The sequence below is a fragment of the Numida meleagris genome, chromosome 13 (genome assembly GCF_002078875.1).
Source record: "Numida meleagris isolate 19003 breed g44 Domestic line chromosome 13, NumMel1.0, whole genome shotgun sequence".
NCBI classification, from domain to species: Eukaryota; Metazoa; Chordata; class Aves; order Galliformes; family Numididae; genus Numida; species Numida meleagris.
In genome coordinates, this window is record NC_034421.1 from 3,454,228 (window position 1) to 3,467,878 (window position 13,651).

The 13,651-nt window shown below is 44.8% G+C and overlaps 1 protein-coding gene across 3 annotated transcripts in view; it reads right to left on the reverse strand.

Moving 5' to 3' along the window:
* The window catches only part of TTYH3 (tweety family member 3), a 71,298-nt gene that overhangs the window by 5,837 nt on the left and 51,810 nt on the right, over nt 1-13,651 (reverse strand). Inside the window, exons 8-14 of one of the 3 annotated variants that reach the window (XM_021411442.1) lie at nt 12,815-12,870; nt 11,524-11,616; nt 11,320-11,412; nt 10,453-10,589; nt 8,277-8,453; nt 7,285-7,360; nt 5,137-5,238 (exon numbers count right to left, since the gene is read on the reverse strand). In XM_021411442.1, coding sequence (XP_021267117.1) covers nt 5,158-5,238; nt 7,285-7,360; nt 8,277-8,453; nt 10,453-10,589; nt 11,320-11,412; nt 11,524-11,616; nt 12,815-12,870 — 713 coding nt within the window. In that variant the 3' untranslated portion in view covers nt 5,137-5,157. The remainder of the gene's footprint in view (nt 1-5,136; nt 5,239-7,284; nt 7,361-8,276; nt 8,454-10,452; nt 10,590-11,319; nt 11,413-11,523; nt 11,617-12,814; nt 12,871-13,651) is intronic. The other 2 variants (XM_021411443.1, XM_021411444.1) reach the window with 2 other exon arrangements.

Consider the following 13,651-nt stretch of genomic DNA (forward strand, 5'->3'; position numbering starts at 1 on the left):
GCCTGCTGCAAGGATGCTGGCCGGGTCAGTGCAGATGGGCTAGTGATTTATCCAAGCTCTCTACAGAGAAGGAAGTCCTATAGTCATTGAGTTAAAATGTGCCATATTTCACTTGGGAGAAGAAAGGGAAATGGAAATGATACAGATGAAAAAACCCACCTCACACCTTCATCCTCTTTTAGTCACGTTGCCTCTTTCAACCACGCCAGAAAAGGAGGTTGAAAAGAAAATGGGTGTCAAGTTCATTGCATTTCTCTGCAATGAGGTCATCAGAAGACTGCACGCACCACAGATGGACAGTGTGGAAGGAAAGTGTGGAAGAATGAATCCCTGTGAACAATTTATGCCTGAGAAAGAACAGACCCCAGCAGACTGGAAACAGGCTGCCATACAACAAGGTATTAGCTAACAGTTATCAGGTGGTTAATTAACCACCGTGGCGTGGGATCCAGCCTGTGTACCATGCAGTGGTAGACAAGACTCCAGCTTGGGGGTGAGAAAAGAAGCTCACAAAGATGTGAGGTGCCTTTGGTTTGGGGGTTGTTTTTTTTAATTTTTTTTTACACTAAGCAAGCTAATCGCAAACAGCTCTCAGAAGCTGCTGAGATAACACGCCATCCAGCTCTGGATACTGAGCTGAAAAGCGTGCAGATCATACACTGCAGTAAGAACGAGTGACTCTGCCTCTTTGTGTCAATGTGCTCAATGCTTTGATCGTGGCCGTGTTGGTGCTTCTGGGATTCAGCGACCACGATACTCAAAACCGAGCAATGGGGACAGGTGCTTTTTCCTCTTTTTACTAGCAGCAGGAGCTTGAATAATTCTGTAATATCCACATCTTACTTCCCAGGAGTGCTCTTCAGCATGCTGACTTATTATCACCTTTAAAACTGTACCACATAAAATAGCCAGTTAAGCTGGCAAAGAGACAACTGGAAGGCCGTTCCACACCAGGAGGTATGATTTATCTCGCCCACTGGGAAAGAACATTATGAGGCATCCTTAGGCTTTCAAAACCTCGGCTATTCAAAGGAGGTTTCAGAGAATTAACAGCGTTTTCAGTTTTCCTTCAAAGACCAAACCGGGCTGAATCTCCGCACAATAGAAGAGAGACGCTGCTCCTTCAGCAGGGCTGACCCCATCGGCACAAGATGAAGATACCTGTGGCTTATTTGCACACTCGTCTTTTAGTATCTTCCATAATTGGAAAACTTTCTGCAGAACATGGATCTTAATGTAAAACTCCGGCCCAGAAACAGCATCTATATTTAGAAGACTTTCTTTCTCTTTCTCTTTTTAAGATGTACTTTTTTTTTTTTGTCAGTGAGAAAGAAAAGGTAGAAAATGCCAAGCTGAGCCAGTTTAAGGACTATATTCCATATAGTTTATGAAATATGATTACTGTTTCAGAAATGACGTTTAGGGCATTATTACAACATGAGACTAACCCTACGGGCTCAAAGAGGCTCAGAAGTCAAAGACCTTTCTCATAGGATAAGCAGGACACATTCCGATAGCACAACATTGAAATTTCCAGCCAAGCATCATGCTAAGAAGAGCATCTTAGAAGGCAAAATGCATTGGATTGCTCATTTTCCATTTGTATTCCATATGTAAAGCATGACAGGAGATGAGTATGAACAGAGAATTTGCAGTTGTTAAGGTTTTGCAAGAAGTATGTAGAAAAAAATCCTCTAGGATCATGGAAATTCTATAGATTCAGCACACAGCTTGCAGCATCAACTTTGTTTAGAACATTAACAATCAAGATGGACCACTTGATGAACCATATTTCAATAATGTATCCATTGTGGAAAGAGAAGTTGAAAAGAATTTGCTCCTTCCTCCCCCAGGAAAAAAACCCAAATAGCCTAAGCGTCACTGAAACAAAGTAATCAGGACCATGAGATTTGGACAGTCAAGCAGAATGCATTTTACATTCAAACCTACCTGCAATCCACCACAAGGAACAAATCAAGACTCAATAGTCAGAGTTAGGGCTGATGTTCTCTCCTTAACTCAGGATTTTTGTACCTGAGAACCTTTTCCCATTACGGTTTGAACCAGTTATTCTTTCTGTTAAGGACATTTTTAATGGCCATGAAAAGTTGGGTTGAAAATTGGAACTAGCACCTTCCGCACACCTCATATAACCAGCACAGCACGGCTCTACAAGCATGCAACAAATACTCAGTCACTGCATTAGATTCACTGCACGAATGCTTTGCTCCATATGCTGTCAGCAGCAGTCTCTCATCTAAGCCCTTTAGCGCATCCTTTGCTGTGAAGCAATGGAAAGATGCTGTGGAATACACACATCCCAACGCCTGGACAGGCCAATAGATGAAGATGTACCAGCAGAAACTTGCCAGTCACATGGATATGAAACTAAACTATACTGCTCACAATTAAAGTGACTAAGACTTTAGCTTCTTTAAAAAAATAACCTAAAGACATTTAAGCCTGAGCACAATTTGGAGCTAAGGAAGTCTTCGTCTCTGCTCTCAGGTGACCTGGATACACTGCCTGACACAGCCATCATACACACAGTCGCATTTAATTTCCTTTAAAGAGGAGCTTTCATAGAAGGCAAAGTACACACACAATGCTTCGATTCTTCCAGCACTCTCAGCACCCGGGTACCTACATGCTCTCTTGTACCCTTTTAAAAACAGCAAGGAGGTCAATGCCTTTGCCACACTGTTAGCTACCCGAGCAGAGGGCCTAACAGACTTCTTGCTGCCATTCCACCCGGTGGCTTGTGTTACCCAACACAGCACACCTCCCAGCCACTTACCAGTCAGCTAGGACAAGCACAGCTGATTGCTCAAGAGTTTATTTTGCATCTCTTGAAAGAAAAAGAATCTCTCATTCACATTTAGCCTTGTTGAGGGCATAAGCTTTCATAGGTATAGTCTGTGAGCACGTAAGAGTGAGGTGATTAACACAAGTAGCTTGCATACAAAGGATTCACTGGTTGCAAAAAATAATAATAATGAGAATAATTGGTTAATTTTAGAGACCATAAATTCTACCAAGTCCTGTGAACTGTGCAGATCATGAGTACTTCACTGCTAACAGAGCTGCTCTGGAAGACCACTTACCGTGTGAAACCATGACTCCAAGTAAAAACCATTTACTATTTGCAGTTAAAAAAATACATCTCTTTGGCTACCCTGACTTTGATTTCCTGCCAGAGCTATTTCAGTAAGCCAATAAAGACCAAAGTTTCTGGAGTCAAGTTCTTAAAGGTTGATCCACCTCTCAAATAGCTACAAGCACAGTAAACACACAGGGTTTGGTATCATTATGAATGGGAGGTACAACACGGAGGGAAACAGCCAATTCCAGCCAGTGGGTTCTGAATTCAAAGAGATTTAAGTTGACCAAGTCAAAAGAACAGAGTTTCTGTTTGTTTTGTTTGTTTTTAAAGTCTTGGAAAGAATGCAACGGCTTTTTCTTAGCCCTGCAGACAGCCACATTAACTCTGGGTTTGACTTCAGGGAAACAGAAGACAGTAAAGACTGAGGCCGTGTTCCAGCCCAGAGGATATTCCAGAATGAAGACCCTAGAATTTTCCCCCACCAGGCAGTGTTTTATTTTGTGGAATCGACTCATAAGCAGTTTTCTGACTTTGCTACAATACCACCTGCAAGAAGCAGAAAGACCACCGTGAGCCCAGGAGCAGTCTTTACAAGGCTTAAGACTGAAGGAAGCTGTGACCCTTCCACGGGTGCCAGCGCCATGCTTCAAGACAGGTTTGTGTTCATGCACCATGGCAGAGGGCATTGAGACATCCAAGTCAGACAGCACACTTCCCAGCATGTCACAAGGCAGGCAGACAAATGGCAAGAGGCAGCAAGAGCACAGACCAAGCAGCGACATGACAGAAAGGAATCCAATGCAAGGCTAAGAGAAGACCCAGCAAGAACAGCAGAAATGGAGGAATAAGAGCTTTATGGACACATCTTTCTGGGAACAGAATTAAGATATGGCCACTGACTGCACAGGGCAAAAGCAACAGGCCCTTTATTCCAACTGGAACCAGCACCTTCCAGTCACTGCATGGCTGTAGCTCCCTTGGGGGAGCACACTGTCCTTCACACCAGGTGAGTTGCCTGGGAGCTTTCATTACACCCTATTCAAACCTTGTATTCAAACAAGCTAAACAGTCCAAGGCCTAATGCAGACCACCTATTCTTTCTGTATGTGAGTGGCTTTCCAATGGACTACTGCAAGGGAGAACACACTGGCTATCTTGGAGACCCCATCAGCAACAACAGCACACTGAAAATTCTGACAGTGAAACGATGCTAAGGGGGCCCTGTTCACAGAGCCCATGGGAGATGGATGAAATGAGTTGGACATACACAGAACAAACAAAACAGTAAAAGGTTTTGAAACAGAGTGAAATAAGTCTTAGTGCTTACGCCTGGACCCTTAGGGAAGTTGTCTTTAAACTGACTCCCTTCCGTCTTTAAGTGCAAGGAGAAGCTGCACACAGATTGAAATAACTCTTTAGGACAGGCCACCATTACCAACCAGAGCCTTTCAACAAATTAAAAATCCTACCAAGGAGCTTAAAGCACGTGGCAGATAAACATCTGCGGTTTGGGGCACATGCTGCTATGAGCAGTCAATACAAAAAGAACAGCAGCAGGGATCAAGGGAAGCCAAAAAGTTCAAATAAGAGAACCGGTCCTGACTGAAAAGCTACTAGATTGGTTCTTGCTATAAAACAGCTTCTTGGGATGGGAGAACTTCTATTCCGCATTTAAGGTGCACCATTAATTCCACATTTAAGCAGTGCTCAGGACTAAGTGTTCTAGCTGTTCTCCAGTGTGCACTCTGAGCTAAAGCAGCCATGAGTGAGCTGTTGTGAGGCACGGGCCTCTGTAGCCATCACATCGAGCACCAGAAGCCTTTCCAAGGTTAAACCTGCTGCTTGAGTCTGCACCAGAGCAAAACTAAAGTAATTTTAACCCTTGGCAGGAGGGAATGGGGTGGGAGGTGCAGAGGAAAGGAATGTGAAGAAATAAAAGGCACTGGCCTGGGATAAACAGTGCAGGGATGAGGAGTGGTTGGGAGTGGAGAAGGGGTTGAGCAAGAAGGACCTTTTTTTTTTTTTTCCAGTACCTGTTCCATTTGCGGGCGCTGTTACCAGTATGTCCGTGCACTGTCCGAGGGCTTAAGCTGCCAGCTCATATGGCTGCTACTGTCCATGGCAGCCAAATACAACTGTGATGACGCAAGAAAGAGAGAAAAAGAGAGTGCAGCCTCAACGTGCATGAAAAATACAGTGCAAGCAAGTGAAACGCTGTGGTGTGTGTCAGTGACAAGGTGGGCTCTACAACCCTAAAGGAACAGCCCTGTGGCAAGAAGGAGAAAACAGAAGGGATGAGAAGAGGGGAAAAAAACAAACAAACAAAAAGCCAGGAAAAGTAACGGACAAACAATGCAGCGGGATCATCACATCTCAGTTTTCACCATCTGTTTTCAGAAAGAAAGCTAAATGGAACGCATCAGCTCTGTCCACTCACTGGATATGCCCTATTTACATGGTGAACTCCCCTTCTCCCTCCCAGAAAGAGGCAGACATGAGCATTAGTATCCTCTTATCTCTCTCCTTCCACAGATAATTTGCTACAAACAGGTCGTGCAAGTTCTTCTGCCTCCATACGATCTCAGCCGCCTACTACGGAGAGCTGTAAATACAGAAACAGAAAAGTCCCCCTCCCCTGCTGCCTGCCAGTACCGCAGGACAGTAAAAAGGATTTTCTCTCTCTCTCCACCTATCTGTATGCCCCTCCAGAAACCACATTTATCCTACAGCCCATTCCCTGCTTCACCGAGGCAGGAGCTCTGTCTACAGGAGCAGCAACACACTCTCCTCCTTCCCCAGCTCATACACTTCCCTACAGACCACACAGACGGCCGTCAAGACAAGTTCCTCTGCAAAAATAAAAATAAAATCTCATCTTTACCTCCTCCCAGAAACCAGCCCAAGGCACCAGGACTCAGTTCCCCTTTCAGAGTATTAACGCAAACAGCCACTGAAGAACCAGGAAACATCTTGCATAACTAAAGCCCCTGCGGAAAGGAGTGTGCTTTTTTCTGAAGCAGGAGAGCAGCAGGGGAAGGAGAGGCAGGACCTTGGCCTACAGACACAGAAGGAACATACGTCTTGGCAGTTCCAGAGGGATAGTGCCCTTCCTACAGCAGGAAACGCCAGTGGTAAAGCAAGCTCTTGCCACACCGTACTGTGTGCAACATGTCAGCTCTTCTGAGGACTGTCTCATTGGTGAGAGCAGATAACAGTACCAGGGCTTCCGTTCAGAACACCAGGCATCAGAAAAACAGTAATTTGTATTTCTAAGAAGGTTGCAAGAGATCTGGCCAACTACCAATTCAAGGATCCCCTTCCCACTTTTCTACTTCATCTATGGTGAGATGAATAGGTCATTTTGAAGTGAAAACATGAATGTGATTGTCCCCGTTCCCACCACGGTTCCTACCCCTTCCTCCCCTCCCTCTGAATTTCAATCATGTGCCACTGAGCGCATTTTCTTTCCCTATACTTGAAGACTGGCTGATTACTAATCATGCTGCTACTCAACCTCTGCAATCACACCACCAAGTTAGCGAGCACTGCAATGGCGTGTTCTCCAAGTTCTGGTGTAAGTAAGGTTCACAGGATATCAAAACTTTCCATGAAAGTGTTTTGTTTTTTTTTTCCCTCCCCCTCCATAGGAAATTAAATACAAAAATAGCTTCTAAAGAAAGCAAAAGAGTTGTAAAACAAAAGATTAAAAGAAATCTCAACAACAACAAAAAATACAAGTTTCATCCCACTGTCTCTTTAGGGCAAATTAAGGAGAGAGGTTCAGCAATAACTCTGAACTTACTGCTTTAACAAACTTCTTTTTAAACTTAAGGAATCAGTGCAGTGCCAGAGATAGCAAGAATACTGCATGCAAGTGAATCATCCTGCTGAAGTCACCCACCAAGACACACTCATGCATTTCAGTGGTGGCAGGACTGGGCCCATAAGATTACTAACGTTAACAGATTTAGTTTTATTGTTTTTACGTGCAATGTCAAAAGTAGCATCGTTAAGTTTTGTTCTCCGTGGCAGGTGAGACATGGCTCATCTACACCGTTTCGATCTATGGGCCAGATCCTGTGTTTGGCTGCACAGTCAGCTCCCTTGCGAGTATACAGAAGTGGTAAATGTGTATCCCCCAAAGTCGCTGAAGCAGAGAGGAGCAGTAAAGAGAGACTTACTGAGGGAGGTGGGGACTCCCGGCCAATGAGCGGGGTATTCTCGCAACGGGGGTTCTGGAAATTTGCATTCTGGCTCCTAGGAAAGGAAGACACACATGGTAATGGGGGTACGTGCCACACTTCTCCAGGGAAGGTCTCTGACGGTGACATGGGACAGCGCACACGCACCCCCAGAATTACTGTAGCAAATCAGTCTCCCTCAAAGCTTTTCTTACAGGCCAAGTGGATCCCCCTTTTTCAATCAACGACACAAAATTAGCGTTACTTTCCTCAGCCTGAGCACTATCTTTACACTCTTACTCGGAACAGCCCACACTGACTCACATCGAATGAATTAAAAATAGGTTTGTGTGAAAAATCTGCCTCTCTACAGAGTCAGAACTGCCAAGCTGCAGAAGCAGAGACAAAATAAGGGCAAAACCAAAGGGGAAGAACAAAACGAGGTGCCACCCCAAAAGAGATGGGCCCCGAAAGGAAGTCAGAGCACGAACAGGGTTCAGCACTGCTGGAGAAAGGTCCAAAGGTCCCACCTGGACTAGGCAGCTCCAGGCTGCAACAAATGCCAGAGCTGACTTCAAATACAGGGAAGGAAAGAGCCTGCAGGTTTTGCTATGGGTCTTGGTCTCTAAGGAGGCTTAAAATCTTCTGGCAAAACTGCTCTGTCCGAAGAGCCAAGTCTCAAAGGGATCAGAATTATTGTGCAATAAGGAGCCTGGACAATGCTGCTTTCTTTTTCTGTGGACAGATGTCTAAATCCCACAGTACAAAGCAAGTCATATTATTTTTGAGTATGCTGCCTAACACAAGCCTTTCTACTGCAGTACTTTTAGGCTATCCCAGTAGATGCTAATCAGAAAACATGCCTTTTGACATTTCAGACAGAATCCTTTATCACTTCCACTGCTTAGTTGAAAGTACCAGCCTTACAACTACGAAATCTGAGTGCAGCAACTTGGATGAGATGCAATTCAGCTTTTTGTCAGGATACTCACATGTACTCCGTGACGGGAGCATTGCTGACTGTGTGTGCTGCTGCTGGAATGCTGGTCTCACTGCCATAACTACTCCCACAGCTATAGAGGCTGGGCATGTGCACTCTGTAAAGATTATCGTGTGTCTGTCTGCTCCCCTGAGCAGCTGATTCTTCTTCCCCATCATCATCTGAGCTTCTGCAAGAAGGAAAAGAAGTTCCTCCTAGAACCCTACAATCACCCCACGCGTGGGGTTTGCAGGAAACCATGGCAATCCTAGGAACCTCCCAACCATCCTCCACACCTCCACATTTATACCCAGTTGGGATGCCTCAGGGTGGCAGTGTCAAACACAGCCTACACCGCTGTGACTCAGACCTCCCACAGATACCATCTGGACTTTCAGACTGCACGATCCCCTGCAGTCTCCTACCATCTTCTCTCAGGGCTTGGCAGACAATACGGTTCTTCAGCTGCCCAGTCACATAACCAAAGAACGGACATGCATCCCAAAAACATACAGCACTTTGGAAAAAATGTATGTGAAAGAGGTAGTAAGGATGTATGGCCATGCATTCCTCAAAGCATCCTTCAGAGCCGCAGTCCGTGTCCTTCCATTCCTTGCAGTAATGTCCATAGTGCTTTTAAGGATAAGTCTCTGAACTTCCATTATGGTTGTACAGCGTCTGCTTCAGCTTCTAACAAAACTTCACAAGTCTCTATGTGTATTAAGCTGCAACATTTGTTTCTAGAGCCTTTCTTCTCTCAGAAAGGTCAGGAATTCAAATCAATTTTAATACAGAGCAGAGCTGTTCGCGAGCTGATTCCTTCCCCCCTTCCTATATTATTCTTCTGTCTCTCCTAAATAACATGCTCTATTATTTCATCTCCCTAATTAGGGGATGAAGTATCAAGATCTGAAATACACTTTAGTGATACTGGACAAGGCTAGGAAAACATTCAACACGAAATGCATTGCTGCTGGGGAGAAACATCGTGGGCATCGCTAGAGCATCCCCACCACCACTTGCAGTTTCTGCACCACCAGGTGGCACTGAAGATTTAATCAGGGAATTGCAGCCTGTAAAGCTTCTTACAGGCAATAAAGAATGACATCCTCCACCTCCCCGAGGGAGCCAGAGGAAGAAGCAGTGCTCCAGATAATGCAAGAGGGAATCCTTCAGTTCACAGCAGCAGCCAGAGCCTGTTGGAGCTGATGGTATGGGCAGCACGAGAGATAACACTGTATAAACCTCTCTCCTCCAAACACACTACCATTCTCTTCCTGAAAATGCCTCTACAGCTGCATGTGGAAGAGCCAAGCAAACCAGCCATTTTCTTAAGCAGTATTCTGACATGTTTCCCAAGGCTTTCTCTGCGGGCACTGCAGGCCCGGCAGGCTCTGGCTTCCTGCTATTGTTCTGGATGTTCCATTTTACTTTGAACCTTGAGCTTAGGCTTAGACCACAAAAATCATGTTTCAGGACCACAGTGGGGAATCTGCTGCACAGTCTAATAGTCTTCTACGAGAGCAGAAAATCCAAAGCTATTTTAACAGCTGCATGTGGTACAGAAGCCTGTTGCTGAGGCCCTGGGAAGATTTGCTCAAGGCTTACAATCAGCCTGCTTTCCATCATTAATAGTAGTTCCAAACAACTCTGCTGTTACATGATTACCACCAATGTGCAAGCATCTCATCTGCCCGTGCTATTGCAGACAAGACCGTTTTCAATTTCTATTAGCTATGCAAGTCAATTGCCCTAGTGTTAGCAAAGCCAAGAAAGGCAAGTGTGAGCTGCTGCTCATCGTAGTTCTCTTCCCCATACTAGACCAAATGCCAGAGCAATGCAAGAGAAGAGGTACTGTGCAGAGAAGCACATAGTGCAAGCATTTGCCTTTCTCTATAGCTATAATCATTAATCTCTGACTTGACTCTAGTCCTACAAGGTACTGAATACTCTTTACACATAGTATTCCAGTGCAGCAAAGTTCAGATGTAAATATTAATCACAACCAGAGCAAACACCAGCAGTTTTCTCTTTTTTTTTTTCTTTTCCTTTGGCCAGTGCTTAAGAAGGCCTCACGCTCCTGGGATCACATGGGAAAGCACTCCAGATGCTCATGGGCACAAATCCAATAGCTAGTCTTCATTAGGAAAGAGCTCTACAACACTACAGGATCTAAACCCTCTCTATACCTCTTTTGCTGCCAAGTGTGTGGGACACTGCACACAATGGAACTGAACATGAGGGCTGTGACAAAGGAGAAGAGAACCAGGTAGATGAGGCCTTCCACTCCATCATAGCAAAAGCCCGTCAAAGCCTGGACGTAATCCTGGAGAGAGAAATGAGCAGAGTTTCTTGGTCACTTGAGAGTTAACACCGAGTTCTAATTCAAAAGCCTTCCCCCCCAGGACTACGTTCTCTGAAACAACCTAGAAGTTCATAGATCCATCTCCAGAGCATATTTTAATTTTAATTTTGGAGATCTCAAGTGTTTTTTCATAACTTATCTAACTTCAATCTCCTCTCACAAAACCCAAAGCAAATCTAGACATGGCAGTAAGAGATTAAAGAAGAAAAGAAAAAATCCAAGATAAAACTTATCCACCCAACTTCAGTCATCACATTTTTCAATGAGCCTCTCAGCTCCTTCCCTCTGTCCTATTGCCCAAGAACACAAGCACAGACTACTTATTTCTGTACTTTCAGAGATGCAGCTAGGGCAACACAGATCATGCCTCAGTGCAGCTATAAGGCATTTCATGGGAAAGGCAATAAGCTATGAGCTATAGAAATGAGCTTAAGGTCCTTAAACCTTACGGTTGCAGCTTGTAGATGCATCAAGACGTGTTATCCAGTTTTCTATACTGATCTTCAAACACAAAAATACAAAGCTAACTTGATCCAAAATCCCATTCTCCCTTCTGCTGGAGTCAATCAGTGAAGTTGTTACAAACTGTTTTGGCACACCAGAGATTTGAAACTCCAGAATAATCAGTATGCTGCAGGCTCTACACCCACTTAGAGCTTTCTTAACGCAAGCCCAGTTACTGAGTACTCACCAAATGCAGACTCCGACAGTCTACTAAAGCTGTCAGTTGCTGCAAGTTTATCTCTGTTGAATTTAAAACCTCCTGGACCCGTGCAAGATACTCCTGTAAGCAACAAGCCCAGTGATTATTACATGGAAGCAGCTTTGCAGGACCTGATACTGGGCTTTGTACACAGGTAAGGGAAGTACAGGGAGAGCAAAACTGAGGAGTTACCTTGGAGGTGGGATGCTCTCTGCTTGCTGACCTCATGAGTTCCATAACATCATCTTGCATTTCCACCAGAGCCTTGTGACTTCCTGACAGCTTCTGCTCAACACAAAAGAGTAAGAGTTTCAGCAATTCAGGACACACGGACCAGCAGAACTCCTGGGAGTTAAGACTTCAATCTTGATAGCAAACACTGAAGCATCACCTATAGGAACGGTTTGACTTCAAGAAATCTCAACTGACACAGATTCAGTTCCAGTAAAGTTAAGTTCTACTTTTACTAATCTGGAAGAAGCACCAACAAAACACACAACGCAGAGCTGTGGCCAGTGCCAGGACAGAGGGGCAGGAGAAAAGAAGACAAAGCACTGATGTTCTCATCACGGCATACAGATGGATTTTTCTACTCAGTCAGATGGCTGAGAAGGAATCAATGTTAATATTAAAAGTTGTTTACAATGGGGTGCAGCTTTCACACCCTATTAAAGCATCCATGGGAATTTCAACATGCTATAGCATATCAGAGTATACTAAGCAACCAGAAATGCAACCGATGGCAGTGGTGCACAGCCTGAAGTGATCTTCCCCCATCCTTGAAAGCAGAGGAAGACGAGACTTAAAAAAAAATCCTAATTATAAACTGAAGCAGCTGGTGTCTGCTGTACAGTGGGTGGTGTGGGTTCACTCTGGCCTCTGATACAGAAGACAAAGTTTGGGATGGGCCCAGGTGCTGTTCCTCAGCCCCCACACAAAAGAATAATGACTCACGTTTATACTTCAGGATGCAAACCCTTGAACATCCAAGGGATGTAAGAGGCGTATGTGAGAATCGCTCCCCCACCCACAGAAGCGGCTTCATTCTGGGAGTGGAGTGTTGCCACTTGAACCAAAAAGAAACCGCAAGAAGAGATTCAAAGCAGGAAGTCTGTAGGTTCCCACTCTGGCATGAACTGTGGGTGCTCTGCCTCCATGTTGCTGCTCTTAGAAGGGTGCCATGTAAACAGAGATACCATGAACAAAAGCCATGGTCCTCACCACATCACATACAGCCCCCTCTGAAGGGCATCCTTGACCTGCGGCTATGCAGGCAATGATGAAGGTGGAAAACAACTGCTCACTACATCACTTGCACAGCTGGAAAGAAGCTACTAAAGCTTTACCAACAGGTGGAGCGTTTCCTACAGCTAATACCTTACAACTTGCTGCGTGCTGGCACCAAAAGCATTCAACCCATCCCCTGCGAGAAGCAGGATGCTGAGAAGTGGTGAAGGAAGGTGGGCACGGTGCTCACACTCACCTGCTGGAAAGGGTTGGGGTATCCAGCGCTGCAGGTCATGTAATAGCGGAGAGTATCTACAAAGACAAAAGAGAACGTAATGTTAGTTACTAATGTAAGTTCCAGCTTGGCAGTATTTTATGGCTATCACAACAGAGGCATGAAGTTCTGAAAGCAATACACAAAATGAAAGCGTAATGTAAACGGAATCACTTCCCTCTCTCTAGTGCATGGAGGAAACTAGAAAAAGGGCTGTAAGCTGTCTTTGGGGATAAAAGAAAGAATTGTTCTCTGCTCCCCACAACAAAGACTACCTGTTTTCGTCTTTCCCTGTCAACAATAAGGAAGCACAACAGGGCTTATATTGCCAGGGGAACCATCAATAGGAGTTTTATCCAGAAGTCAGCTCTACTCGTAGTATAATCAGACCTCAGTCTAGGAGAAGTCCAGCTGAATTTCTGCAGCTTTTGAACATCAGAATACCATTCCATGGTCACTGAAAGCAACCAGAGGTAGGGACTGCTACCTGGGATATACAGCAAGGACATAACTTTCAGCCAGATCCATTCACCAATGAGATCACTAAACAGCCACAGAAACACTGGCACAGGAGAGGTGCCAGTAGTGATATAAATACAGGCTGCTAACTAAAGTACCTGTGAAAGCACACTGCTGGGCCAAGGGAGGTGCAAACGCACATCCTGATGCTATCACACAATACTGAAACATACTGCTTCCTAAATATACAAGTTCACGTGACAAAAAACATCTGCAAAACTGGGGGCTCAAAGGAGAGATTGGTTTTAAGAGTTCTGTAGAGAATGTAAGAAAGCCCTCCTAATTCAAGAAAATAACCTG